Here is a 25,593-nt window from a genome sequence, read left to right on the forward strand (position 1 = left end):
AAAAACATGACTGAAATAATTTTATGCAAATATATAACATTTGTGTAGGTTTGTTCTGCATTCAAATGAATATTTACATGTAAATTATAAACTTTTTATATATTATAAACACATAATAAATACATACTTCAAACATTTCTACTTACAATGATACCAAGAGAATGGACTTTTCATGCACTTGGAAAGAAAATAAGAAGAATGATAGTGCACAGCTAACCTTTAAGAAAAAAAGGAAAATGAGATATTACAACTTATAAAATATAATATCAAGTTAATTATGAATCTAAATAAAAATCATTTCAAATAAAAGTTGAAAGTTTATTATAGCTTCTATCTATAAGTAAAATATAAACATAACACTAATATGCATAACATTTTAATCAAATTTAAAAATGTAAATATTTTTTCAGAAAACAATGACTTCCAAATAAAGCTTTACTTAACCATCTAAAACAAGTTCACTGAGACTCACTTATTAATAAACAAACTACTTAATACCTCAGACACAACAATCATACCTTCATCCTCCCTTGAAATCTCTGACAATTTAAATTTGAAAGTGTGAAGGACAAGGTCAAAATCAACTGGCAAATCTATTTCAGTATTTTTAAAATGTGCACTTCAGTAAAACATACTAAATGTTTTTATAAATTCATAATGTGCTATTTGGGAGTTAAAATTAAAAATTACTTAAATCTATTTTCAGAAGTTTCTGTTCTGCATTATTAGACAGATGTCTATACATCTATCCAGTTGCTCAAGCAAAACACCTGAATTATTATCTCACACAAGCTGTACATCTCCATCAGCAAATCCCATCCACAGCACCTCCTAAATACAATATCCTTCCTCTTCTCTTCATTCACCTCTGCCAATTGATTAAAAGGAAAATACTTTTAAAATAATTATAATGGGAAATGTTCTTAAAGCTCTCAGAGATATACGGTAAGAATTCAAAGCATTATCAACAAGAATGAAATAACAAAAATCTTAAGTTTCTAAAAATTTTTTAACATAATGGCTTATTTTAAAACACAGCAAACAATAAAATTAGGAAATTAAGAAAATGTTTTTTCTGGTTTACAATCCAAAAATTAATCATCTCTAACACTGCTAAAGTTGCCCAAACTCTGAAATTCTATTCCATTATCATTGAAATATACCTTTATTTAGCATGCTATTTCCTAGAAAAATAATCTGTCATAAGCTTGAAAATATTTCAAGTTAAGCCTATTGAAGATATCAAAGCATCACTAAGTATGTCAATCCTGTTCTAAATGTCCTATAGAATATTAACAACAGATGACTTGGTATTTTCAGAGTTTATTCACAGAATGAAACAACAGAAATTGTCAAAAAAAGGTAATAAAAAATAAGAGGAACATGAAACTATCCTTTTTGCATTCTGGTACCGAGATGCACTTTTGAAATGTTTCACTGTTCTGTTCTGGCTTGTTTTCAGAATGCAATGTACATAAGTGGCAGTTCCAGAATTGGAACCCTAATTTCTAAAATGTTGTCATCTTATAAGTTCACTAGGACTTACTGTTTTCATAAACAAAATGTTCTTGATACTTTAAAAAGTATTTTTCAAATGTCATTTTATAGACCATGGCACAGAGGAACAAAATTTTAGATACCACCTAAATACAACCAGAAAAATTTGTAAACCCACTTAGAAAAACCCTAAACTATAGAAAATATACCCAATCCATCTTCAAATTGACACAAGTCATCTTACTAGAACAGAGATCTGCCTCCTCCCCTTCCCAAAAATTTTTTTTCGGCTCCTGTTACACACAAATTTAACTCCAAACCTTTTCAACCACACATTCAAGGTCTTCTATAGTTTGATCCTTTTTGACCCTCCTCTCTCACCATTTCCTCTCCTACACACAACATACACATAAAAGTCACACAAATTTTATTGTTTAATAGCTGTTTCCAGAACATTCCCTGTCCTTTCCCACCTCTGTACCTTCAACTTCCTCTTGTCTTGAATTTCCCTTCTGCTATATAACCTCCTGTTCCAAATCTTGCCCAGCTTTCAAAACTTGGCTCAAATCCTACTTGCTCTAAACAGCTGTCTAAAATCTCCCCCCAAGATAACATCTCCCTTTCCCACACCAACTTAGGACTTCATTTGTACCTGATAGAACTTAATACCATCTGCTTTATAGCATAATTATTTAAGCATATGTTTATCGCCACTGTTTTCTTCTTTGTATTCCCCCATTAACTAATACAAAACAAATTAAATAACTGTTGAATTAAACTGAAAGATTCTGATTACTTAGCCTAATGTCCAACATAGCATCTAAGAATGCGAAACACTCAATAAATGTTTGCCAAATAAATGAATGTCCCCTTTCCCAATTCACTAAATCCTGTACAGAACAAGAAAATAATTTTTAAAAGATTAGCTGTAGGAAGAATTAAAAGTAATGAAAAACTTACCAGAGTAAATTTGAATCCTTTGGGAGAGGGCTGAAGTGTTAATTTTATGCATGAAGGAAGCAGACTCAAAAATGTAAAACAAAAGCTAAAAAATAATAATAAAAATGAAAATGTTTTTTGTAGAGATATAAATATAACTAAAACAAACATTTTTTAAAATATAAGGATCACATTATGTATTTATTTGGATTTCAAATTAAAGTTTACTTTTATTTATTAAATTTAAATTAAGACCAAATAACATTTACATAAAATCTATACATTGAAATACATATATACTTTCATACATGATATAATACAGAACAAAATATTATAATACTAAATATTGCTTCTGTTATTTTAGTATTTAATATCATGTATATAAAAGATACAATTATATATATATAAGAATATATATATATATATAGTTGAAGGTCAATCACCAAACACTCTAAGTAAGAAAACATAATGAGGTATGAGACAATCCTATATTTGTAACATAAACATTCCTAAACTTTACTCACAGAAGGGTCTAACTAGCCCTCATTTCACAAAAGTTGATTATCTGACTTTCAAACCCATGGTAAATCAGAAAGAACAAGTTGGAAAGGCAGCAGGAAGCTACTAGAGCTTCTCGTAATGATGGCTGATGGGTAGGGAGGAAGACAAACCTAGATTAATGCAGACAGGTTCAAGAGTGGTCTGGTGCCATTTAGTACCACGGCATATAGCCCTGAATACAAGTATATAACCTAATACAATAACTGATTTTCCCAATTGTGGTAACTTTGTGACTTACCAACTTGGCTAGGCTGGACTAAAGTCCCAAGAATTCCCTTCCTGTATGCTTGTTAGGGTGGGCTACAAGAGAAATTCTCCCAAGAATTGGAGGCCAGAGGGAGGCAGCACCATCTCTGTTATTCAAACACTGTATTTAGATGCTGCTGTGAAGCGATTTTGCAGATATAAAGTCCCTATTCAGTTGATTTTAAGTTAATCGAAAGGTAAATTATACTGAGGGGCCTAACTTTTTATAAGAGGGCTTAGATCTTCCCTAAAGGCATCTGGTTCTGAATTACTCTTCCTTCCCCCTAGATATTCCTTCTGGACTGTCTGCCTTGTGGACTTCCAGTCTGCCTGCCAGCCCTCACATCTGCATAAGCCAATTCCTTATGAAAAATTCATACATAGACACAAACACATACACTACACAGTGATGTATTCCTTCTACTTCTCCGATTGATCCTGACAGATACTCCACTGAAAATCATGACTATTCAAGATAATGTTAAATTATGTGTAGTGTACTCTCTGTTTAAGGAGAGAATTAGGTAACAATTCAGAAAGACTTTCACATAAAACAATTCAAAGAAAAGAATTTTATTGTATAGACAGATAGGTTTAAGTTATGTGGAAAATTCACTAATGAAAAACAGTTTGTTCCCTAATGATGCCAGATAAATGAAATATTACCATAACACTTTTAGAGAGTAGCTTATACAATACTATATACAAACTTTGTGTCTCTTACCTGATCATTATCTGGATGTGATGTGGCAAAATATCCTTAATCTTCAGAAAGACACTGAAGCTACACCAAATATTGGCTACTTTATCCTTAAAAGAGATTTGTTGCTTTTACATTCTGGTATAATTGAAAGAAATATTACACCCCACCAAGTACAGCCCATAATCTCTAATAAATTTTTGAGACATGTAAAACTTTTATTCACAATTATAACAAAGTAGATTAAATCCTACAAGAAATAAACATATACACAAGCACACTCCCAAGCATTTTTCTTTTTTTTTGCATGAGAACTGATCTAAATCATTGGCCAATCATAATCTAGATATTCCCAAGAAATACTAAATATTTTTCATAGAGCAGTTCACTATCCCTAAATACTGAAGTTACTTATCTTTGGAAGTTTTTCTAAAAAACCTTTTTTCCCTAATTTATAGAATACATATTACATTTGACCCATTTTTATCACACACCTAAATTTATTTAAAGTAACCTAAAAGCACTAGCAATGACAAGAAGTAATTGCTAATAAGTCAAGAAGTTTAAAGACATTAGCAGTTACGCTAAAATTACTTTCAAAATTAAATTGTAACTATACCTCTCATGCTGGTAAACCTCATCCTCTACACAGCTGCTTGACCTCAGCTGTGCAGGCATCACAGCAATAAAGTAACTGTCACTGACAACTACACCATCCCACTTGCCTCAGTTACAGCAAAGAAAATGCTCTTCAGATTTTGAGGGCAACAAGTGAATGGAAGAGAATGGAAACATCATCAAGCATGTCTGATACTCATTTTTATAATTATCATGATGAATACCATTTCTGAAATGGAGGGCAAGGCAAATAACCAGGCTGCTTACATGGAGAATTAAACTTTTCTTTATATAGGTGTTGGTTAGAGGCTATAGAAGAGATTAGGAGTACAATTTTCAAAGTTCAAATCACAGCTCTGTCAGATACCAGTTATATGAATCTCTGACCTCAGTTTTCTTATATTTAAAGTGGGGGTAGCAGCTACCGCAGAGCTACTGTAATGGGGATAACTACCTTAGAGCTACGGTAAAGATCAAATAAAATTATATGGAAATGTCTGGCATCTAATAAGTAAATGGTGGTAACAATTAATAATAGTGATTATATATTATTATCGGTATCACCACTACCACTATCCCCACTGACACAGTCACGCGCTCCCATTCCTTCACAACACCAAACTCCTGTCTTAGTCTCCTTCGAAATGCTTGTTTCATCCTCCTATAAATTCACTGAACGATATTCTATAGAAATTTATATATTCAAAATTAGAAAGATATGTATGCTTTTCTAATTCTTTTTAAAAGAAATGTTATTCAAAAGCAAATTATCTATAAATATGTTGTCTCTGTTTAACTTTATTAAAAGGCCTTTTTGTTTCAGAAAAACGGTTTGTTTAATTTAATTACTAAATCTAAATGATCAAATTATTCATGTAATAAAAGTTTAACAAGAGTGATTAAACTAGCATTAAATGAAAGATTCTCATTAAAAATTACTATGGATGAAGGTTACATATCTCATAAGGAATTATGAGATCTTTCTGAAGCAAACATGATTATTAGTTTAACAAATAATTTTCTAAGACTAAAAAGAGCATATAAACCAAAAAATTACACAGCTGTTAACATTGTAGCTGCAACTTCTCATACTATCTTTCATTATGGACCCTATTTCATTAGAAAAATATATAATTGAATTATGGATTTGACGATGGCATAAATATTACCTATTGATTAAAATGCCAGCTGAGCTAGGGGTTATATAGATTAAATAACTAGCAAGGTATCCGTGCCTGTAGTCCTAGCTATTCAGGAGGTTGAGGCAGGAGGATTACTTGAGCCCAGGAGTTCAAGACTATAGTACAAGTACAGCCTATGCAATATAGTGAGACACTGTCTCTAAAAAAAAATTAATAAATAACTGGCAAGGAATGATTACAGGAGGAAAGTAGCTGAAGTTCCTATTCCTTGTGTGTCTTTTTTAGAGACAGGGTCTTGTTCTGTCACCCAGGCTGGGGTGCAGTGGCATCATCATAGCTCACTGCAATCTCAAACTCGGGGCTGAAACAATCCTCCCACCTCAGACTCCCGATTAGCTGGAACTATAGGTACATACCACTGTACCTAGCTAATTTTTTTATTTTTATTTTTAGAGATGGGGTCTCATTATTTTGCCTAGGCTGGTCTCAAACTCCTGGCCTCAAACAATCCTCCTGCCTCAGCCTCCCGAAGTACTAGGATTACAGGCATGAGCTACCACACCTGGCCTCTCGTGTGTCTTCTACATGAAATCCTTAAAGGTCACATGGAAGGTACAATAATGGAAAGGAGAGGAAAGTTTTTAAACATGCCTCAAATAATCCACGATCAACTGGGAAGAGTCTTCTTAAAACCTGTAAGGTTTGTTCCCTTTCAGTAAAGAATGGCAGCCAGCAGAGAATGAAGGAAGCCACAACAGTACAAACTAGCTTAATTAGCAACACAAACCTAGAACAAAAACAAAAGTAAGCAGTAAGATAGGGAAAGGTTAATAATTCTGAAAAATCAACCTGAGTCTCACTGAATATAATGAATGCAAATGTATAGTAATCCTAAATCTATGTTACCAATATAGGTTTAAGATGGTAGTCTGCTCAAATCAGAGTTAAAAAATTCGCAACTGTTAAGATGTGCACTTCGACAAAAAGACTGCTATCACCATCCTAATTAACATTTCACTTAGATGCCATTCCTATGGGAGTAAGGGAATGTAGTCAAGAAGAAAAATATCAAATGGGAATGTATTTATAATAAGTATATAATGGAACAAGCTCTAAAGTGATGAAACATTACAGCAGTGCTCTAACAAGCCAACCCCCATTACCTCCAGTAAATATATTGATCAAAATGTTTCTCTAGTTAGGAAAATTTAAAATAAAAGAATACAGAATATGACTTCATCTCTTTCTTCCTACTCACCCCATGGCCAATACATTTATAAGAAATCAACAAAAGGCAAAGTGGAAGATCACCTTCCTACAATTAAGTATGCCAAAAAATTTCTTTGAAGCAAATTTTTGAATTCTGGTGTTTAAAAGTCACTCACCCCTTTCCTTTGAGATCTTTTTTAAAACACTTGCCAAGCAAAAAGCAAAAAAATGGCAAGGAGTGGTATAGTTCCATCTGTTTATAATTTATAGCTAAGCAAAATGCCAGTGACCCTAACAGGTCCCAGTCACAAGATACTCCAAGAACACCCCACACAGCAAAGCCAAGACTCACAGAATTATATATGTTCCTGTGTCAAGGAAATTATCTCAATAATTAAAAGAGGTAGATCTTGTATTTTATAGAGCATATTTCTTATGAAACTTTAACATAATATAAACAATGAAAGCTATTTCCAAATAAAAATTGAAAGTACTGAAGTGATAAACAAACATGAAATTATATACAATAGCCTCACATTTATTAAATCTACCACTAAACAGCAAACAATTTGTTTAGGTTTAAGAGTTCTAAACAGTTAAAACATAGCTTTGTTTCTGTTAGATTACTTCACAATATTACTATAACAGCATACCAAAATCTAGAGAATAAAACAATGCTACAATAGTAATTAAAAAAAAAAACTTAGTGAGATCACTATACTTCCTCTATTACATGCATAAATAATATAAATTAATATACATCATTGGTTAGCAACTAATAACTCTGTTAATTAAAACATCATAATGAGATTTTCAGTTCAAAATGGTGAGCTAAGCACTTACGTTTACCTCCTTTCCTTCCCGAGACCCTTAAAATGATAAGAAAAGGAATTTTAAAAGTATAATTTCATAGCCATAAAGAGAATGAAATTATGGGTTATCATAAAGATTTCAACATATTTCTGGAAGACAGAAGTGATAGTGATAACAAAATGAGAAAGAAGCCACAGCACAGAAAATGCATAGAGTAATCTCAGGGAAGCAAGGTGACAATCCACCCTGCAAGGCCCCAGAGAACGTTAGCGACTAATAATATGTGAAAAAGAAAACAAAGAGATTAACTTAAAATCCCTAAATGGAGAAGTCAAATCTCACCCCACTACTTTGCAAAGATTATCAGGCAGCCAAGCATTTACACCCAGGCAACAAAAGAAGGCATATTCCCAAGAAATAAAATAAACTATCCAGGGCAGCTAGCGTAGAAGTTAGCACTATAATGCAATCGCCTCCATATTATGACAGATACATACACATATTAATTTTATTATAACTAAAACAGATTGGCATCAAAAGGAAAAGCTGTTAACTAAACAACCATGTTGCTATGTATTAATATTATGTCTTTTTTTTCCCTTAAGAGAGACGGGGGCAGATAGTAACATTTGGTACATTAGAAGAAAAATTGGATAGATAGGCACAGATTTTTATCAATTTATCCTCTAAGATTTGTTTGTTTGAACGTTCCTTATTTTAGGTATCAAAAATATACACATAAAATCCATATAGATTTTAACAATTCAGTTTTAGTTTCCTGAAGCTTCAAGCTAACATTATCTGTTAGAGAAATACTTTGTTTTAAAACCAAAAACTGTAAGATTGTTTTCCTTTTTTTCAGCATCAGATAACATTTACAAAAGAAAGACATGTTATATGTTATACCTTTTGAGAATTAGGGGAGCATAACCATACTTGGTGCTCTTTTCCCAGCTCCCCAGAAATAGCTAATGAGTTATCAATATTTTGCTTCCAGGCTACACAAATGTTTTTAAGCAATTCTACTTTTAATAAATCTGTATTTTATCCTTCAAGTAAAAGCTTGATGAAGAGATTCTTTTATACTACTCTGAAATAGTTTATATAAGCAAGCACTCTAGCAAATATTTAATAAGACATTACTGAATGACAACATTATATAAATTGAGTCTAGATTTCATAACAGGCAACTGACTTCATTTCTAAATAGTAAAGGATACTGAAAATGTCCATAGTCGATAAGAATAAGGCCTGGATACAGCAATATGCATAATGCATTAGCAATCTGTAAAGAAAAATATTGTGAATAAGTAATCTATTACTCAAATCAACAGGGTAAAAATGTAATTTTCATTTAACACAGTAGCAAATGTTCCCCATTTCCTGAGGTGCTACACCTTCTTTTTACCAAAATATTCCATTTTTATAAAACACCTCCTTAGACACTGAAGTTTCATGGAGGTGACATAGGATACTTCAGTAAAACGACTAAAAAAAAGGTACTTGTCAGAGGAAGTACTTTTGGATATACAAATCAGAGAAGTCAATCTAATGATTAACCTATCTAAAATGACCAAAAAGGATATTTGATAACCATGAATATGAGACTACATAACAACTTTTTTAAATGACTTTCAATTTAGTCTATCTCACAAGCCAGTTCAAAATTCAGATACCAGTTAAGCAATAAATTCAGCATGGTGTGTAGTTTAGCAGTACATAACTTACAAAATTCAGTATGTCTTATTAGTACTATAATAGGGCATTAAAATAATTACTGTGAGATAAGATGGTGTTTTCTAAATGAAAATTAATTGATAGAAGATATAATGTTCCTTATTTTATTTCCAAAAGCATGACTCCCTAAGGTCTATACCTAAGAGTTAGGCTCATAAAGAAAACAGTTGTTTTAAAACTTACCTTTTTCTTAGTGGAGATTTCTTTTAAACAACAACAGTACAAAACCACTGCAGGTATGTAAATCAGTAAATCAGCAATTAAAACTGAAAAAACAAGTAAATAATTTTTACCATGAGTCCATCAGGACCTACAACAACCCATTAACTGCCTCCCTTCCTCTAATCTTGATTGAGAATTCTATTAAGACAAGGTTCCTACCCCACTATGAGCACATCCCATACACAATTAGTCATTTTCATTCCCTTCACCTGTGCCCAATTTTAATTGCTATGTTACAAAGGAGTCTCTTAATTTTCTCTAACAAATTCACACAGTTAATTGATTAGAATCTAACATTCTCTCTTTGCTCTGACTTGGGCTTAAAAATTAAGAATATTCACTATTATCTTAACTGTTAGTTGAAGATGGCATAGTATATAATTTAGTCTGCGTTATCAGTGATAGAAATGATACTTTTCTAAAGGGGTTTAATCATAATATGCTGCTTCTTGAGGGCTTGCACTTCTAGAATTGCATTCCCTTCTGCTGTGCCATCTATCCCATATTTATATGGATGGCTATATAAATATATATATGTGGATGGCACAGCAGATATACATATTTGCATATATATATATATATATGTAATCTTGACCAATCCTGGTTATTTTTGCCCCTTTCTCTTTGGACCATGACAAGTCCCTAAGAAGTGACCTCCAGAACTGAGCAACTTTAAGATAGAGTGAAGAGACCTTTACATGAAGTAATTTGCATGTAATATAATATAGGAAGATATTTTTTAGGTATGTTACAGGCTTACTTTAAACCATTTGACTTATGCTCCAAAGTAACTGTAATTTAATGTTGGTAGTACAGCAAATTATGATGAATAGCTTTACTTGTATGTTTAAAAGTTTCATCATATGTTCACATGCTTAAATATGGATACCAGAATTTAAGCAATTCTTCAAATGTATGAGTGTCTCCTTAATATACTGATTACAAGGCAAAAACAAATTAAGAATATTCAAAGCAAGGGAAGACTATTTTTTCCTCAAAATCAGTATACTCCTAATTTTCTGGTATGAAGAATAACTTAAATGTTGCAATGCATAGGAGAATCTTTTTAAAATGTTAATCTTTAAAAAAAATGTAAACTTTTACTAATTAACACATAAAAAGAGTTTGAGAGGTGCAGGTGAGGTCAGAAGACTGAAAAAAAAACTAGAAAAAAAAAGTAATTTATAACTCTAAATGTGCAGTTCTTTCAGGACAAAAAAACCCACAAAACCAAATATATTAGGTTCTCCAAATGTACAATATAGCTGTCCAAAGAGCCTTTTTCTTGTACCTCACTAAATATAGTGTCTAGAAAAAGGTAAGTGATAGTAAACCGTCAGTGTTAGATGCTGCAGTCTATCTTATGTTCAGCTCCTGATGCCACATTTAAGATGACACTGACAAACTGGAACATACCCAAAGGAGTGCTCACACAGAGGCCTCAAAACTTTAATCATATTCAACAAACTGGTCATCTAATTCTAAGGAATAGCTAAAGTATCCAGGAATGTTTAACCTAGAGAAGAGGTGACTTCAAATGCCTGTAGGATGTTAGGTATAGTAGAGATCAGATTTGTTCTCTATCACACAAGAAAACAGAACCAGGAATGACTGGTGGAACTTCAATATAAAAAGGTAATGATGGGGGCTCTCTGAAAATAGAATAGGCTGTCGTCTCTAAAACGTTGTGAGTTCCCTGCAAATATAGGTATTAGTTCAGAAGCTGAATAATCACATACTGAGTATGCAGTTCAGGAAGGATTAAAGCATTGGAGGAGCAAGGGGAGTGATGTGGGAGAAGGAAAGCCAGGCAACATAAATCATCTCTTGGGCCTGAGATTCCATGACGAGATGAACAGTAAAGAGAACAAACTCTGACTAAATTTAGACTAATTAGGAGAACGCCTGAGCTGCAACAATTTGGATGGAACTGGAGACCATTATCCTAAGTGAAGTAGCTCAAGAATGCAAAAACAAACAACACATGTACTCTCTAATAATTTGGAACTAATCAATGGGCTCCCAAGGGCACAGAGAAAAGGAAAGGTTATTGGAAATCAAGAAGGGGGGAGGGGAAGAAGAGAGGGGTAAAAACCTATCAGGTACAATGAACACTATTTGGGTGATGGGCGCACTAATAGTCCTGACCTAAGCATCATAAAAGGTATCCATGTAACAAAAATATTTGTACCCCCTTAATATTTTGAAATTTTAAAAAAAGGAGAAGGCCTGGGCTAGCATTAAAGTCTGAGTCATATAAAGCTTTTAAAGAAATCTATGCTTATTACCTTCAAGCTCCCAGAACAGCACATATAGATGCTCGATAAACATTTGTTAAGTGGATTGTTTAATTTAGCAACAATACACAACAATACAACGTATGAGATACAACTGTAAAATTTACTTAAAAAAAAAAAGTAAAAGGGATTTGGAATGAGGATATTAAAGCAGCAGGCTCAACAACCAAAACTTCAATTTATAGCTGTGTGACCTCAGGTAAGTTATTTGCCTCATTAGCTATGCCTCAGTTTCCTCACCTTAAAATAAGCATTATAAGGATAACTATATATAAGGATTTATCTCATTTGGGTGTTCAAAGAATTAAGTGAGATAAAAAAATTGAAAGCACCCAGAATTATTCCTCTCTACTTTTTTTCACTTACATGTACATTTGGTCTTATTTACACATATATAAGCATATGTGTAGTTATAACAAATAGTTTAAAGTCAGGAAAAACAATAAATAGTAACTTTTATCAGTTTATCCAAAATTTTTTAAAATCAAATTTTACCCTCAATACCTATTGCCCTTTTACCTGTTGTACGCATGAACAGTTTATGTGCCTGACTCTCATATCCACGTGATGTATGGAGAGCAATCCAGTCTGGATTTATAAACTTTGCCCTGCAAATCAAAGCATATATACATGTACTTTATTCCTCATTACTTTTTGCAGTAAGGACATTTGAGGACATATGAATTTATTTTGAGAATTGGCCATTGCTCTTATACATAAAGTGATAGAGTCAATGCTTAAGCTTTATTCTTTTTATTTAATCAAATGGAACTGACTTAAGCTATAAAACAGCATCTGCCTTGCTCATCTTCCAACAAACCATGTAACGTGTAACTATAAACCCTACCTTCACAGTTCTACCAGTGTAAAAAACAATCTGGTGTCTCATATATCATTTATTCAACACATACTTTATAAAGAACAATATGCTAGTATTGAGCAGAGGATCATGTTTTACAATTTATCATCTTTTCAGTTATCTTAACAATTGGCTATAATAAATAGCTATTAATCATAAATCATTGCATAAAACTAAACATAGTTGTTAAAGATAAATTAAATTTTCAATCATATTATATTACCCTGAACACTATAAAGTATAACTGATTATCATGATGTTTGAGAGTTTATTTCAATCCATGAAGCTTATTTTTACAAACTATGAAATACACTCATATGCTGCATAATAATGTTTCAGTCATCAATTGACCAATGACTATAATCCCATAAGGTTATAATACTGTATTTTGACTGTACCTTTTCTATGTTTATATATGTTTAAATACAAATATTACCATTGTGTTACAATTGCCTACAGTATTCAGTACAGTAACATGCTGTACAGGAGCAATAGGCTATACCATATAGCCTAGGTGTGTACCAGGCCATATACATTTAGGTTTGTGTAAGTACACTCTATGATGTTCACGCGACGACAAAATCACCGAACAACACATTTCTCAGAACATATCCCCATCGTTAAGTGATACACAGCTGAAGTGAAAGTTGAAATAATTAAACAAGGAAGATGAGTTCAGGCGACACCATGAAGAAGCTCCTCAAATTTTTGCTGACACACTTATTCAAGTCTGAGATGGAATACCATTACAGAGTAGAACTGGGGCTCTACTAAAACAGAAGTTTCTCTTCTTCTATAAACTATTCAATTTCTTTAAAAGGGGGAAGAATTCCAATCCTGAACTATAATCATAAGTGAAACACTATTAATACAATAATTCAAGTTTCTAACTTGACAGATTAGTCAGAATACCATTGGGACCTGTATTTTTCATTTACTTTGTGCCATGCCAGAAAAAGGCTTTCCTACACACAACTAGCCCATATTAGATATATTTCTCAATAGTCCATGCATAATTGGTAACATCTCTACTTCAAAACAAAGCTAGGTTTTTGTATTTCTTTCTAGGTTGTCATCCAAAGAAATTATAGAAATGTTCAAACTCTGGTAGTTACCTTCTCACAACCCATTTATAATACATAATTACAATAGCAGCTACGAGTGATCTCTTCTCTATTCAAGAGAGCCCAGTCACACTGGTTCTTACTCTATCTGCTAAGGGCATAATATTTAGAGTTACATTAAGGAAGAAAAACTTACACGTATGCACATAAGAGACTATGATAAGCTGTTAGAGGTGGGTAATCCAATCCCCAATACTGTAAATTGTTATCACTGCTGTTAAAATACCTGAAAAAAAAAAAAAGAAAAGAAAAGAAAAGAAAGCACCATTCCATTAATCAATATTCAAGAAGCAGACTTTTTTTTTTTTTTTTTTGAGACACAGTCTCACTCTGTCACCCAGGCGAGAGTGCAGGGGCGTCCCCATAGCTCACTGCAATCTCAAACTCCTGAGCTCAAGAGATCCTCCTGCCTCAGCCTCCTGAGTAGCTGAGACTACAGGCATGTGCCATGATGCTTGGCTAATTTTTTTCTATTTTTGGTAGAGACTGAGTCTCGCTCTTGCTCAAGCTGGTCTCAAACTTCTGATCTCAAGCAATCCTCCTGCCTTGGCCTCCCAGAGTGCTAGGATTATAGGTGTGAACCACCGTGCCCGGCCCAAAAAGCACTTACAATTTAACGTCTCATCTCATTTATTTAATAATAAAGCCATGACAACAGATACAAACCAGGTCTGTCCCAGGCAAACTGAGACTTATTGCCACCCTATTATTAGTAGACTTAATTAATGACTAACACTCATACAACAAAAAATATGTAACAAAAGACAATTTGCATCTGATAGTCTAACAAATGAAACAATATAAAAATCACAATTTAAAAATGTAAAAAAATCACTATCAAAGAACACATAAAGATTTGGTTTATGGAAAGAGAAATACTTCATGGAACAGGTAGGCTTAGAATAAGACTGTTTGAAAACAATTCAACCAACATGTAACGAGAACTGTATGCAAGAACATGTATGCAAGACTCTGTGAACTAAGGAAGAAAACGAGATCTAATATTCACAAATTGATAGGCTCCTCCAGTTGGCCAGAATGTGAAGGAACTGCATACAACTACTATGACTCAAGAAATAAAAATTAGGTTTACATAAATGATTTCTTAATCATATCCTTTATAACTAGGCAGCTTCTTCCATCCAATTTATTTTCTCAGTCATAAGAATAATTTATAATAATACAGACCAAACTATATAACCTACAAATAACCATTGTTCATAAGCCTGTTTCAAATGGGTCACAATTCCTCAATGTCACAATCTCTTACTTTTGGGGATTAAAAAAATTTTTGTAAGTTAGCATTCAACATGATCCCATTAAACCCATTATTCATCTTCAGAAGTTCTGCTCTTGTTAGTGTCAGTTACATAAAATATAGATTTGAATGGAAGGGATGGAGATTAATAAAATGATCAAGGCATGCTAGACAGCCAAGAGACCTGGGCATAGGGTACTACAGTATGGTATTAGCTGTGGCTGTTGTCACCTCCAGAAGAAGCAACCACCTCAACAATCCTGGGTTCTGTGTCTGGCTGGGACTTGAAGCCAAGAAGCATTGTGTCCAAGAATTTCTAGGTTAGCTGGAGCCCCTTCTGACAGCTTGAATCTGGGAAACTGGAAGCCAAACGATCCACTTCTCTAGACAAAGATGCTTGAAGACAAGCACCAATTGTGTTATTTCCAAATTTATGTTATTACAGGGTACACTGGCATAAAGTTATACTGTATCAGCCTCATCAAGTTGTTGAAGCATTGAGTTAAACAAGCTGTTAAATCAACACCTGACACAAAGTAAGTGCTCAATAATAGTTCCAATTGTCCACTAGCCACAGAACTATTGGAATGGATACAGCAATGCAAAACCATCAAGTAATTCAGGAATCACATTTTGACCAATACAACTTGATTTGGTTTTCAGCTTCTTATAAGACAAAAGCTACTTTTCATTTACTTTAACCCTGAGATCCACTGGTGCTAAGTAAAAGAGGCATTGACAGCAAGCTGTAAGCATGCAAAGGTACATACTAACAGTAAACTCATTGGTTGGATTAGGAGGAAAATAATGATAAGGTTAACAACTGTGCTCCCCATTCTTATGGAAATTCATAAATAAGAAGAGGCATAGAAAAAGATAGCTTAAAAGTGTTTCAAATAAAAGTTCAAAAGCTACCAGTAGAAACAAAGCAGGTGATACTCCTGCTTTAAATACTGTACTTTGATATACCTAAAAAGTTGTTTAAATGATATTTATACATTGAAATGTATTTTCCCAATGAATTCCCATGTAATCTCAGTGGATGTTTTTTCAGTAAAAAAAAAAATTGGCGGCTGGGCGCGGTGGCTCACGCCTGTAATCCTAGCTCTGGGAGGCCGAGGCGGGTGGATCGCTCGAGGTCAGGAGTTCGAGACCAGCCTGAGCAAGAGTGAGACCCCGTCTCTACTAAAAATAGAAAGAAATTATCTGGCCAACTAAAAATATATATACAAAAAAATTAGCCGGGCATGGTGGCTCATGCCTATAGTCCCAGCTACTCGGGAGGCTGAGGCAGTAGGATCGCTTAAGCCCAGGAGTCTGAGGTTGCTGTGAGCCAGGCTGATGCCACGGCACTCACTCTAGCCCGGGCAACAAAGTGAGACTCTGTCTCAAAAAAAAAAAAAAAAAATTGGCTACCACATAAATTATGAAATTACATTGCAGAGTATTGCCATTAACTCCAAGATGTAATTTTTTCTAACATATAATCCAGAGTCATTATAAATATTCTTGCTTTAACAAAAAAATTTTTAACTTTTAACACTTTCCAAGTTACAGAAAAGTTGCAAGAATAGTTCAAAGAACTGGAAAAGATGTAAAAAGTTTTATATAACAGACACCATAAAAAATTCAAAGACAAGAACTAACCTGAAGAAGATATTTATTTCATACATCTACACACACACACACACACACACACACACACACGCACGCACGCACGCACAAGGAAAATGATTAAAATGTAGCATACTGTTGTGGCAGACAGATTTTAAGGTAATCCCCATGAACACCACCATCTCCTGGTGTTCAGGTCCTTAAGTGTGTACAATCCCCTGCCCTTGAGTGTGGGCAAGACCTGTGACTTGCTTCTAACCAGCAATATGGCAAATGTGAGAGGATGTCACTCTTGTACTTACATTTTATGTATATGTGAGATTCTGTCTTGCTAGCAGATATATTAGACAGATTCTGTCTCACTGACTTTTAAGAAACACACTGTCATGTTTTAGTATACGGCCATATTTGGAGAAGTCACATGACAAGAAATTTGAGTGGACTCTAGGAGCTGAGGGTAGCTTCCAACAAGAAACTGAAGCCCTCAGTTTTGCAGATGCAAGCAAATTAGTTCTGCCAACAGCGTAAGGGAACTGGGAAATAGATACTTCATGGGTAGCACCTCTAAGTCTGCAGCCCAACTGACACCTGGATTGCATCTTTCTGAGACCCTGAGCAGAATACCTAGATAAGCTATGCCCAGACTTCTGATCTAAAGACACTGTGCAATAATGTGTGTTTAAGTAATTATCATTTGTGGTCATTTGTTACACAGCATAGAAAACTAATACAACTATTTATTTAAAAATCATACAAATTATCACAAAAAAAGATAATCCATTAGAAACATGGGGAAAAGAAGTGAACAAGCAATTTTGAAAAGAAATATAATGATCAATAAATATAACGAAAGATGCTCAACATCACAAGTACTTAAGAAAATGCAAATTGTAAGAGTCTGGTATTATTAAGTGTTGGTGAAGGTAAGTAGAAATAGATATTCTGGTGTTAGTATCCATTAAAACTGTCAACTTTAGATTCCTACTTCTAGGAATCTACCTAGAAAAAATATGCACATGTGCACAGGAGAAATATATTTATTTAATCATTCCCCTGCTAAGAGACATTTAAGGTGTTTCAGGTTCCTCTTCCATTTGAAATACTCCATACTCTGACAAGGGAATAGCCAACCTATTAATAGAAAGTATAACATGAAGTTCTTGCATGAAACTCTCTGATAAAGAGTTATATAAAAGCAGTGAACAAAGCAACCAACAGAATAATACGAACAGTTTATAAAGCCAGTCTCCCAAATAATCTACCAGCCATGCAGTAAGTCAATAAATAATATCATCAGTTGTTATCAGAATATATTCAATAAAAATGACAGTCATACATTTCTATGAAGCTATAACCACAACTAATATTTATTGAGAGCTTATTACATATCAAGCACTGGTCTAAGTACTTTACATGTTATTATTTTATTCAACTCTCACAATAACCCAGTGAAATATATAGTCTATTATTTCCATTCTACAAGTGATAAAACTGTGGTAGAGAATGTTAAATAATTTGTCAAAGGTCACACAGCTAGTAAATACAACAGTAGAGCTAGGATCTGAACTCAGGCAGTCTAACTCTAGCATCTATATTCTTCACCAGTAAGTTACTGCTTTTTTGTATCTCATATCTCTAAAAGAGAAACTTTGTGAAATCTCTAGGTAGACTTGTATATAAAATTATGGTTAATCATCACTGTTCAAATGACTGGGAGCAATAATAATTAATAAAAATTTCTATGAAATTCTCTGAGTTCTAAATAACAGAAGGTTCCATTGGGCCGGGCACGGTGGCTCACCCCTGTAACCCTAGCACTTTGGGAGGCTGAGGCAGGCAGATCATTTGAGCACAGGAGTTTGAGACCAGCCTGAGCAAGAGCGAGACCCCGTCTCTACTAAAAAAATAGAAAGAAATTATCTGGACAACTAAAAATATATTGAAAAAATTAGCCAGGCATGGTGGCGCATGCCTGTAGTCCCAGCTACTCAGGAGGCTGAGGCAGTAAGATTGCTTGAGCCCAGGAGTTTGAGTTTGCTGTGAGCTAGGCTGACACTACAGTACTCTAGCCTGGGCAACAGAGTGAGACTCTGTCTCAAAAAAAACAATAAAAAAATAAAAATAAAAAATAAAAAACAGAAGATTCCATATATGCTATACCATAAAACCAATGAAGGGTAGAGTTGACCTCTTCCTTCATAATACACTGTGAAAGCCAAAGAAATAAGACCATGTAAAAAAGAACATCTAAATAATCATTCCTTCAACAAATTTCTATTGAGAGTCTACAATGTGCCATGCCTTATACTAGATGCAGGGTACTCAAAGATGAACCAAAAGGACATATGTGAATTTTTCAGAGTTGAAAACAAGTCCTATTATTATAGCCTTCTCCCCTTGGTCCCCTTCTTAGCTCCACAAATCTGCTATTGCCAAGGCTCCCTTCTATTTTTACCTATAGCTATAATCATAGTGATCTTTAGTGAGAGAAGGATGAGGGAACAGGGAAGAAATATTTTTAGCCCATAATGGTATTTCCACAGTTTATGCCCAGAAGGGTTTCTAGGACATATAGTGTTCTATCATCAAAGTTCTAGTTCAGTAGCATATCCTAGCTGAGTATATGGGTAACTTTCAGGACTATGAAATTTCAAAGATGGCCTTACAATATACAAGGCATATATAGTGTTATCAGTATGCAGGAGATGCTCAAGATGAAGAAAATAGCATGTTTTCCTTCTAAATATTTTCAAACAATATATATTAATTGACTGTGATAAACAATAAAATCAAGTTAAAATTATCCATACCATTGTTTGATTGGTAAATTAAAAGTAATTTCTTGCCAATGTCTCTGAGCTTCATAATCACCAAACATAGGGGGTTTTCCAGCACCTAAGACAAAAGGTAAAAAGAGCAAAACAACAATATACTTTAGCATATCAGTGATTTTCATTTCCTTAAGAAAATTTTCTAAAATATAGAGACAGTGTAGGTTAGGGAAAGAACAAAGGAGTTACCAAAAAAGTCAGAGAGATGAGGTCTGAATCCTAGCACTGCTAGCACACTGCATGACTGTATGACATTGGGCAAATTACTTAATCTCCCTAAGCTTCAGCACATTAAAAACAGGATCAATACAATCTTCCTATAGAGGACAATGGGAATAAATAAGGTAATGGATATAAAATACCCAATACAGTGCCTGGCATGCAGTAAGCATTCAATGAATAGAAGCTATTGTTAACATCACAATCATCCCTATTAGCCATGGGGGATTGGTTCCAGGACCCCACCACCACTGACAGATACCAAAATCCATGGATACTCAAGTCTCTTCTACAAAATGGCATAGTATTTGCATATAACCTACCCACAGCCTCTTGTATACTTTGTCATCTCTAGATTATAATACTTATAATACCTAATACAATGTAAATGCTGTGTAAATAGTTGTTATACCGTATTGTTCAGGAAATAATGACAAGGAAAAAAGTCTTACATGTTTCAGTACAGATGCAACTATTCTTTGTTTTTTCATTTGTGTCCCCAATATTTTCAATCAGTGGCTGGTTGAATCCACAGATGCAGAACCCACAGATAGTGGGCCAACTATACTTAGCTAATAATAGTTATAAGAAACCCAAGTTTATTTTCACTTCATGGGAAAAACTGTCAACTATACTGTCCAATAAGTATCATAAAATAACAATGAACATCTGCATTTTACAAAGGGCTTATACAAACTTAATATACAAATAAGGTTAAGTATAGAATCAAAAACAGACTAGATATTTCAAAAACATTAATCAGTTCAGACTTTGTGGTTGAATTATATAAAAACTGTCAGTTTACAGTTTTATTTTAATTTAAAAATTTCAAATAAGGGATAATAGACCTTTAATAACTAACACTTGATAGTGTCACTATGTGCCAAATACAAGAAGCCTATGAACCTATGAAATAGGTATTATTATTACCCCTACTTTACAGCTGGAAAAATGGAGGCAATGGTCACTCAGGTAATAGGTAGCAGAGTCTGGATTTGAACTCAGGCGGACTGGCTCCATAATCCATGCTGTTCGCTCCTACTCTGAAATGCTGTGCAACTTGGTTAAAGTAGGTTATTATCCTTAAAATGACATAAAGGTATTTCCACTTAGAAAAGAGTAAACACCCACTCATTATTTAATTAACAGTTGACAACAAAATTGTGAGAAAGCTCAAAGAGCTACAGTATAGCCACAGATTATTAAACTGGCGTGTAAGGTAAAAATCACATATAGTCAAATATACTCATTAATCCATTGGGAAGGTGTGCCACATTGAAGAATGGCATAATATTGCTCACTGAAATGTACCTAGCTCTTCTCCAATTTGGTAACATTACCTTAAGTAGATTGCTTGCATTTAATAGTTAAATTATACCACTATTCTTTAAATGCTAGAATCTCTATCCAAGAAGATACTCCCACTATGAGATAATCATGGGAAAAGCAGATTAATTTCTCTGTAGCATATAAACACTGCGTGACTGGCACAAAATTAACCAAGTATACATACACATGTGTTTGTATACACACACACCTGTTTCTCAGAAAGAACCATATAATATTCATCTTTTTATTCTCAGGATGTAGTAGCACCTAGTAGAGTCTCAGTGAATGGTGATATAGCAAGGAAGCTGATATAATCAGTGTGACATAGCGAGGATTTTAAGTTCAAAAGGCATCAGTTTCTGAGTTCCTAATTATCCACTTACTGGATGTGCAACACTAATTTGTGATGATAGACCAATTAATTATGCCAGGGCTGCTTTAACATGATGCCCACATATTGGTTCTTGCCTAAAACATCTTCCAGTTACTGTCTGGCACTTTGAAACTCTAAGCCTCTGTTCATGCTGCTTACTACTCCCTATGCTATACATTTCTTCTATTAACTCATATCCAGCCTTCAAGAATCATCTCAAACCTTAAGTCCTCCATGTAACCTTCCTTTATAAATTAAAAGCATATTCATTATTAATTACTGACTTCTCATAATACTTACGCTTTCAGTATCATATGCTTTGTCATATGATTATACTATTTCCTAATTACTACCCAAATAAGAATTTTAGTTCCTATAGACAGAGAAATTGATTTTCCAGAGCTCAAAGGAAATATATTGCTAGGCATGTAATACTTTAAGAACTTGTTTAATTAAACTGAATAGGAGAGAATAGCCCATAACAAAAATATTTTTAAAAAGAAAAAGAATTTCTCAATGAATTGCATTTTTCCATGTGTATTTTATAGAGATGTGTGTGTGTGTGTTTCTATTTTAAAGAATACAACCACTGAATATGGCTTCTTTTGGGGGGGAAAGAGTTGATTTTGATTTTTTGTTTGTTTTGTTTTTATTTGTTTTTGATCCACTGGGATAATAAAAGTCAGAGAGGATCTCAAATAATTTCCTACACCTGAAAAAAATCCAACTATCTAGGCTTTCTGAAATTGCTCTAGACTTGTGGTCAATGTGGAAGAATTTATTACCATTCTCTAACAAATAGAAGAATGGATAATGACTCTCTTTAGGGTTGGGAAACAAGTTTCTATCCAGAGTCTGACCTACTTCAATAAATTCAGCTGACACTGGCTATGAAATTAGTACTTAAGTTTTTAAAACTGCTAAAGTGCCCTTAAAGCAACCCAGAAGGACAACCCAACTGTACCTGTGGGAGCTTCATTTGGGAAGGGCAAAAAGGATTCCTTCCACAGTGATTAATTCTACAAATTCATTTACATGAGATTCAGAATTACATAAAGAAAACACTCTAATGTATATTTATAGAGCTTCAATTTTGTCTCATTCTCAGGAAAATGGGCTTAAGCACCACTTAAATGTTCATTTTATTAATTGCTGAATTATTCAGAATTATGTTTGAATTTAAAGAGCAAGTAGTTTCATTGTTAACAATACATACTGTCTTTACACTGAGATTTTAAACATCATAAAAGAATCTGGTTAAAATTTTCCATAATAAAATCTTCATTTTATACATTCCATAGCAATGGGTAAGTTGAGAGAAACTAACCGATTAAATAGAACACAGTCATACTTTAACAATGAGTGAGTGATATGTCACGAAAACTGATTCTCTATGACTTTCTCCTCCTAAACAGCCAATGTAGCTTAGGGGAAAAAAGGTCATTAAAATAAAATAATCTTCTTCAGCTCAAATGTTGCTATTTGCTCTAAAAACATTGGTAACATTTTGGATCAAGTACAGAGGAATCTCTGCAAGAAAATGGTAATCAATCAACACTAAAATCAAAATTTGTATACTCCACATGGATTATTTAAAAGTAACAAACAATATTTATTCAATATTTTTAGGCCTGTGTAAATTAATTTACATAATAAGCAGCTCTAAAAATGTAAGACAGAGAAATTTTAGAAAAATTTAAATTCAAATAACATACACAAGTAGTCTAGTCTGCCTAAATATATACACATTTACAAAGAAGGAATACTAAGCAACCTAGCCTAAGCTTCCACACTTGAGTGTGATGAGGTTCAGGCCAGGCTACTCTAAAATATGGCACCTTGGCATACTGAATATTTTAAGGTTTAGGAATTTGAAAAACAGCAGATGCAGGAAAGACTGACTTTCCCCTGAAGCAGGTCATAAGACTCTCATGTAAGAGCTGCCCTCCCTGTACCCAGAAAAAAGAAGCACCATCATCTCCAAAGATGGGTGGATACTCAGAGGAGCATCAGCCTAGCTCACAGCAACCTTAAACTCCTGGGCTCAATCAATCCTCCTGCCTCGGCCTCCCAGAGTGCTAGGATTGCAGCCATGAGCCACCTCGCCTGGCCAAATGTATGTTCTTGTACATGCCAATAAAGCCTGAAATTCTTCTCTGTGCTGGTTAGAAAACTGTAAACTGTTCCCAAAACAAACAAACACCTATTCAAAGGAATATTTACCTTTCTTTTAAACAGTAAAAATGTTTTACCTGAATAAGAATGAAGAGAAACTGTCCACCGTACTGTGAGTCCTATTAAGACCACGATTGTCATCAAGTACCACTTCTCCATAGTTCTTCAAATTTAGGGAGGGAAAAAAACAGGACCACAGCCAGAATACTTTTAACACGTAGTCAGTCACTTCTTTTCTTGTTCAGCAAAATGTTATCACTTCTTTGGAATTAGAAGTTTGAGAAGATTTTAATGTTTCAATTCCAAACAGTCAACATTGATTATGTCTACGTAGAAGTAGCCTAGAGGGAAAAAAGATACCAAGATTTAGCTAAGCACAGTACCTATAACAATGAACCTATTAAATCAAGTAGAAAGATAGAGAATTAGAATGGGGGGGGCAATCTTGAGGAGAGATGAAGGGAAGGGAGTAGTTTGAAGTTCTTTATTCCCTAGTCCTTTAGTTGGGAAATATACCTCAAAAAGCAACTCTTCCTGTTAAATGGGACTCAGTATGTCTAAAGATACAGTAAAGATTTGCTCTCACAAGAGAATATTTCTGAGAGAAGAAAACCAACAGAGATATGTAGACAACGGCACCGTCAGTTCTATCTAGAGCATGTTCACCTACAGGTAGATATAAGACCACAAACGTAGACAAAGGGGTGATTTATCTTTGGTACAGAGAAAGAAAAATTTTGTCTTCATATGTAGTTTGGGAAAGTCTTCTACTAAAGTAATTTCTGTAGTTTGGTTTTGACTTCTTTTCTTCTAAAATATACTTGCACCAACCACACCAACTTTCCATCTGAGAAAAATGAACCTTTGCAAGAAACAGTTAAGAATAGCCCCAAATCTGAGGAGAAAATACAAAAGCAGTAAAACCCAATTAACCACACACTTTTTTTTTTCACTTTTTACATTAGGCTAGGGTTTAAAAGTAGGAAGCAAATTAACGTCTTCCTCTTCTCTTTGAAAAATGATGGACTTTTTTGTCTGTTTTCTCAGTTGAGAATCACATTGGCTGGGTGCGGTGGCTCACGCCTGTAATCCTAGCACTTTGGGAGGCCAAGGCAGGTGGATCGTTTGAACTCAGGAGTTCGAGACCAGCCTGAGCAAGAGTGAGACCCCGTCTCTACTAAAAAAATAGAAAGAAATTTGCTGGACAAGTTAAAATATATAGAAAAAATTAGCCAGGCATGGTGGCACATGCCTGTAGTCCCAGCTACTTGGGAGGCTGAGGCAGGAGGATTGCTTGAGCCCAGGAGTTTGAGGATGCTGTGAGCTAGGCTGACGCCACAGCACTCTAGCCTAAGCAACAGAGTGAGACTCTGTCTCAAAAAAAAAAAAACCCACATATCTCAAGTTTTAGGAATTAAAAAAGGTATGTCTCGCTCAGTAAGAATTTTTGCCAACCTTCTTTATAGCAGGCAACTGTTGCCAAGAACAAAGCAAGACACAAATTACAACATCATTGCAAGTGAAGGACTATTTTAACCACAGAATATATTTTTAAATATACTCAGAAAAATATAATAAATCAACTGAAAAATTTAGGGTAAAATTAGTACATTCCACCTACTGAGCTAAAATTATTTTCTTACTTAAAATACAAACATCAATGGTCGGCCAGGCGCAATGGGTCACGTCTGTAATCCTAGCTTTCTGGGAGGCCGAGGTGGGAGGATAGCTGCAGCTCTGGGGTTCAACACCAGCCTGAGCACAGTGAGACCCCATCTCTAATAAAAGAAAAAAAAAACAATGGACAACTCCAGAACTAATGAAGTCTAG

General features: G+C 34.1%; 1 protein-coding gene and 1 non-coding gene across 5 annotated transcripts in view; both read right to left on the reverse strand.

Annotated features, from left to right (window-relative positions):
- The window catches only part of ALG6 (ALG6 alpha-1,3-glucosyltransferase), a 55,211-nt gene that overhangs the window by 14,576 nt on the left and 15,042 nt on the right, over positions 1-25,593 (reverse strand). For all 4 annotated transcript variants that reach the window (XM_045547850.1, XM_045547851.1, XM_045547853.1 and 1 more), the window contains exons 2-12: positions 23,841-24,104; positions 19,647-19,731; positions 14,101-14,190; positions 12,501-12,589; positions 9,646-9,728; positions 8,946-9,010; positions 7,089-7,274; positions 6,355-6,490; positions 3,968-4,053; positions 2,458-2,542; positions 147-217 (exon numbers count right to left, since the gene is read on the reverse strand). In XM_045547850.1, coding sequence (XP_045403806.1) covers positions 147-217; positions 2,458-2,542; positions 3,968-4,053; positions 6,355-6,490; positions 7,089-7,274; positions 8,946-9,010; positions 9,646-9,728; positions 12,501-12,589; positions 14,101-14,190; positions 19,647-19,731; positions 23,841-23,922 — 1,058 coding nt within the window. In that variant the 5' untranslated portion in view covers positions 23,923-24,104. The remainder of the gene's footprint in view (positions 1-146; positions 218-2,457; positions 2,543-3,967; positions 4,054-6,354; positions 6,491-7,088; positions 7,275-8,945; positions 9,011-9,645; positions 9,729-12,500; positions 12,590-14,100; positions 14,191-19,646; positions 19,732-23,840; positions 24,105-25,593) is intronic.
- LOC123636248 lies at positions 25,195-25,281 on the reverse strand. Its single transcript, XR_006734442.1, has one exon. It is a non-coding gene; the product is annotated as a small nucleolar RNA SNORD16 (small nucleolar RNA).

The sequence above is a fragment of the Lemur catta genome, chromosome 3 (assembly GCF_020740605.2).
Source record: "Lemur catta isolate mLemCat1 chromosome 3, mLemCat1.pri, whole genome shotgun sequence".
In the NCBI taxonomy this organism is placed as follows: domain Eukaryota; kingdom Metazoa; phylum Chordata; class Mammalia; order Primates; family Lemuridae; genus Lemur; species Lemur catta.